Source organism: Morone saxatilis, unplaced genomic scaffold (genome assembly GCF_004916995.1).
Source record: "Morone saxatilis isolate NCDOM2014 unplaced genomic scaffold, NCSU_SB_2.0 Contig4, whole genome shotgun sequence".
Classification (NCBI taxonomy): domain Eukaryota; kingdom Metazoa; phylum Chordata; class Actinopteri; family Moronidae; genus Morone; species Morone saxatilis.
Window position 1 is genome coordinate 16,889,300 of NW_023339984.1, and position 5,230 is coordinate 16,894,529.

The following is a 5,230-nucleotide window of genomic DNA, read 5'->3' on the forward strand; positions in this document are numbered from 1 at the left end:
CTGATTTCTATAGATGCACAATAACAACTGGAGGGACGTGAATGATACTGAACTTCTCTGAAAAACACACATTCAGTTTGGTTTGGTTGCTTTAAAATGCAGAAATTAAAATAACTCTTGCCTGTAGTGTATTATTTCTTTAATAATTTACTTTATGTAAATGTGTTTGTAGAAATCTTATGTGTAGTTCCTTATTTTAAGTTGAACCAAACTCTCCCATTGCCAGAATGGAGAGAGTTTGGAGAAGCAGAATGGTTATGTATGTATTTAAGAAATGGAAGTTGTTGAACCATAATGTTTCTACAGCAGCCCAGAAAGTACAAATCAAACACTGACTCTAGATAGATGGCCACTGTATTTTCTTGTTGGCGCATGGAAAGTGAGGGTGAAGCAAAGGAGTTGCAATCTGCAACTACTCCACTAGAGGCCACTCAATGCTACACCCTGGACCTGTACATGTTAGCTGATGACTTTCAAATTTAATTTACAAAGCTTTAGGCTAGCTAACTTGCTTAAAATCCAGTTGTGGTTGGTGTTTGTGTTGAGTTTATTTAAGTTAAGTCTTTCTGATGCGAAGTCTGTTTACGTGTATTCTTGTACTAGTTTATGCATCAAGAGGAGGTTGATTCAAAATGGCAGCCACAGAATTAAAATAAAATAAAAATTCAAATGGTTTTAATACCTATTTGTGCAAAGATTTCAGAAAATATCATATAAAACTAATTTGCACCAATCCCACAAATATTATATAGAAAACATCAAAATAATCTCCTTCAAATAATTTTCGTCTACTTATAAATAATCCATAATAAATCCATAATATCCATATTCACACTGGGAAAACATCCAAATATTCAAGTGCTGCCAGGAATATAAACAGTGTACATACAAATCTGCGCATAAAAACAACATTTTATTACAATATCCACAATAATTACTCACTTGCATTACAGCTCAATGTGTAATGTATGTGCATGTTTTGTGCTTTAGGGTTTTTAGAAGCCCTCACTCTTCTGCTGGTGGCCAAGACACTCCCATTACTCCTCGGAAGAACAGTCCAGTGCGATGCTGTGCTCCTGGGCGATGGCAGCCAGCTCTTTCAGGAACTCTGCGTAAAGGATGATGGCGAACACTCGGCTCTTGGCTTGGGGGGGAATAGGAGGGCAGGGCGGCAGGACGCTAAGAGGAGGCAAAGGCAGGGCGTTCCTCACGGAGCCGTTAGGAAGCGATGGGTCCAGGATGATGTCGCCGCCCTGAGGCTGGAGGCACTCTGATACAAATGAGGAAATGTTACACTGTGATTGGAAATGTGATCGTGAAGGCATCAGATGGCTTCAAACTGTGCTTGTTAGATCGTCAGTGTCTGAAATTTGAGGGGTTATGTGGGACTATTTCTTGGCCAGGAGCGCTGACTTCCTGAAGTCATTGCTAACCATCTTCTGCCTGTACTTAATATTCAACAAATGAATACAGGATGAGTTGTAGTGATCTTCTAACTCTTGGCAAGAAAGTGAATAAACACATTTACAATAATAAACATTAATGATGCTGCTGTAACTTTTACTGCTACTATTAACACTTTATTGTAGTACTATTACTGCAGGTACCTACTTGAGGTACTAAAACCTCCAGATGTGGGGGGTTATATAATCTGTTTGTGTGTTGATGTGTGTGTTTATTAACCTCTAAACTTGCTGTCTTGGTCTTTCGCCAACAAGAACCTCCAGGCCTCAGTGACCAGGGCAGGATATTCTGGTCTAGCCGCCACGTAGCGCTCGATCTGAGCATTCACCGTCACCAACACCTACGCATAGCGTACACAGTGTTATCATTTGGAGAGCTCAAAAATAGAATATAAAATAAAATCAGACGTACATGGCGTGGTTGTGTGAGTGTGTAGATGTTACCTGGTACAGTGTGCGTACGTTGGGCAGGTTGTGTGTGTCTGTGCTGAGCAGGAAGGACCTCAGCAGAGGTTGAGGGTACGACGCCAGCTGGGCCAGGATGCCCGTCACCAGCAGGTTCACAGCAATGGAGTTTTCCAGAAGGTTCTCCAGCCTGGACAACAGGACGCTGATGAATGGACCTGGGGCATCATGGGAAACTACAGGTTAGTGTGTGTGATAGAACGAGAATATGGTGCAAAACAATAGAGATGTATTAGTCCAGTAAAAAATAATAAAAAACGTTCATATTCTGGGAAGATTCTAGCATGTCACTTCTCGAAATATTAATTAGAAATTTAAGTTAACTGAATTCAGTTTATGTTGTTCTTTTGTTTTATTTTTCATCCAGAATATCAATGACTGCCTCTAGATGTCACTGAACAACTCTTGAGACTTTACAACATCAAAATAAATATAATTTATATTATATTAGGCAGTTTTATGTCTGATTTAGTATCCAGTTTTCTTCTTCATTACTTTATGTACCCTTTTTTTAAGTCTGGGTTACAACCTGCCAGTAGTCCAGGAAAACTTTAAACAGACTGCCAACAGGTCAACAGTCGAACTTGTGACCTTCCTATGCCCCGTGCCTTTAATCGTCTTCAAAATAAAATGTGGTTGTCTTTTCAGCATAGACAAGCATAGCAGATAATAATCTCAGTACAGGATAGGAGAAAGTTGAGGTGCTGACCAAGGCTTGCTGAACTGTTGTTGGACCACAGAGCAAAAAGGGATAACTGAGGATAACCAACTGTTATCAACTACACAATCTTATGAATACACTGGTCTTTGTTATTTCTGTCCTTGTGCTGCTTTAACACCCAAATTTTAACTCTGTGGGATCAGTAAAAGATTATCTTATGTTTCCAACCAGGTCGTTATATTTTTAGAAAATACTGTCTTAACTGAAAGGTCATTTTCTAATGTTCTTCTATCATTATGCCATTTTCAATTTTTGTAATGGATGTTTTTGCTCCAGGAAGCTTCTTTGTTCACACAGCATCAAATTCACTTGTGCCTGAAAACACAAACCTGTAAATGGAACTCCATGTCTCTTGCCGCCTTTCTTACTGCCACTCCTCCTCTCCTCTCCTTCCTCTTCCTCCTCTTCCTCCTCCATCACCTCCTCCTCTCCTTCCTCCTCTCTGTCATCCCACAAGGAACTAAAAACAAATTCTTCGTCAAGTCCTTCCTCCTCCTCTTCTAGTTTTTGCCTCAGCTCTCGGACGCGCTTCCTAAATGTGCTGATGTCATCTGTGATGTCGTCACAGTCTGGCTCCACACCCAAAGAGAGCATGAGCTTGTGGTATCGGGACAGGAAGTCATCCTTATTGGTGACATTATTTCCAGGCAGATTTGGAGACTTGGCAGCAGTTGCAGAGACCAAAGGGTCACGTGGCTCAGATTCAGAATGGCCGTTAGGTAAAGCGTTTGTCACTGACTGTGGCATGGGATGTTGTGTGTTGTGGTGTATTTGCTGCTGGTGCAGTGTGTGCTTGTGTTTGACAGTAGTTATGAGGTCACCCTGGTTGCAGTTTTGCTTAAATGGCTTGCTGTCTTCATCAGTATCATCACATTCGTCGATGATATGATGCTTTGCATTAAAACCATTGGTGAAAAACTGACGTCCTTTTGGCTCTCCTTGTGCACACATCCTCCTTATCTCATCTTCTGCTTCCTCCTTCCTTCTCCACATCTCCTTTCCACAGTCCTCACTCCTCCTCCTCACCTTCTTCCCATAATCATCGCTCCATCTTCTTTCCTCTTTGCCTGCATCCTCGCTCCTCCTCCTTGTCGACATTATACTGTTCACTGTTTCCATTACCGTCCTACCTGTTGTCGTTAACATTGTTGCTATTGTTGTTGTCGTTGCTGTTGTTGACACTCGCTGGCCATTTGAGATGCTTCCACGGGCCCGTCTATTTGCTGCCATGATTCGCTCCAAAATAGCCGCCTTTGTATCAGTCTGGGCGACAAGATTGTAGACCAGAACATCGTCCTGAAACTCGGATTCCTCTACATACGAGCCATGCACCAGCTTGGTCGCGGTGCGTCGCATCTCCTGGATGTGTCGAGGAGGTAGAGGGGGTGCAGGTGTAGAAGTGCATCGGTCCACATCCATGGTCATGCTGCCATTTGCGAATGTTGTGCTTAGTACCCCTGATAAAGATAGATCGTCATCTGCAAAAATGTCATCCCACTCCAGCTCCAGGGCAGAATTGGCTCTTCCTGCCTGGTTGCCTGTGGAGACGGTATCTGAGTAGGACAGGGTCGGAGAGAGGGTCAAAGGGGGAGGAGTGACGACCAAAGAGCAGATGGAGTCACTCTTGGCTCGCTGTACGATCTCTTCCTCATCTTCTATGTCATCCCCTGGTGTGTCAGATCGGTATTCTTGAGGCAAAGGGTTGATCCCGTCATACGGAGCTGACCAGAGCTGACATGCCCTGCAAGAAAGCAAAACTCATCACAGCTGAAATGTGATCAAATAAAATATTCTCTTACTGGGTCATTCCCAAAAACAGGATCTGAGGATCATCTGAGCATCATTATCAACTTTTAGTGTATTTTAGTGTGGTTTAGTGTCAGTATGGTGGTCCAGATGGAAATATCGTGACATTTGACACAGGCATTCATAGTTTTCCAGAGATATCCCTTGAATCCCTTGATCCCTTGACTTTTCCTATAGAGAAATTTCAGATTCCCCTCAAAATGAGAGGTGATCCCCCAACTTTTTATCTAACGCCATAATCAGGTAAAGAATTCAAAATGTGTTTGATACTTTATTAGCAAATGCTTTCATAACATTACCAAAAGCTCCTTCCAACTCTCCAGTTTCCAGTGTAATACCAGCCATTGCCCAGCAGGTGTCCTTAAAAGCTTTGTAATAATAAACCTACTTGAGCACAACTGCTTCACAAAGGTTCAGTGCTTGAAAGAGGTTTGTTTCCTCATCACTGTGGACGCCTTTGCAACACTATTTCTTGAGTGGTCACTGTGTCTCTAGGTGAGTAATGTGCTATGACCCACCTATCCATCCATTTTTTTAATCCACTTTTCCCTATCCCTGCACCACACTGGATGAGACCCAATTTGTAAGACTTTATATTATATATATATATATATATATATATAAATTATTCATAGTCCATCCCCTGATTTTATCTTACATAAACATAATGTTGAGACTGACCTGTGGGAAGTGGAGATGGCCTGGCGGGCGTCCCAGAGGTAGTGGAGATAATTTACATCCATCAGAAAGTCTGAACCACGACAGTAACCAACAC

General features: G+C 42.1%; 1 protein-coding gene across 1 annotated transcript in view; it reads right to left on the minus strand.

The window, feature by feature from the left end:
- LOC118338516 (protein FAM160A1-like) overlaps positions 1 to 5,230 on the minus strand; it is a gene marked incomplete at its 5' end in the record, with an annotated part of 12,498 nt that continues 7,268 nt past the window's right edge. Inside the window, 5 exon segments of the mRNA XM_035675827.1 lie at positions 1 to 1,270; positions 1,684 to 1,804; positions 1,908 to 2,086; positions 2,979 to 4,390; positions 5,137 to 5,228. Coding sequence (XP_035531720.1) covers positions 1,038 to 1,270; positions 1,684 to 1,804; positions 1,908 to 2,086; positions 2,979 to 4,390; positions 5,137 to 5,228 — 2,037 coding nt within the window. The 3' untranslated portion in view covers positions 1 to 1,037.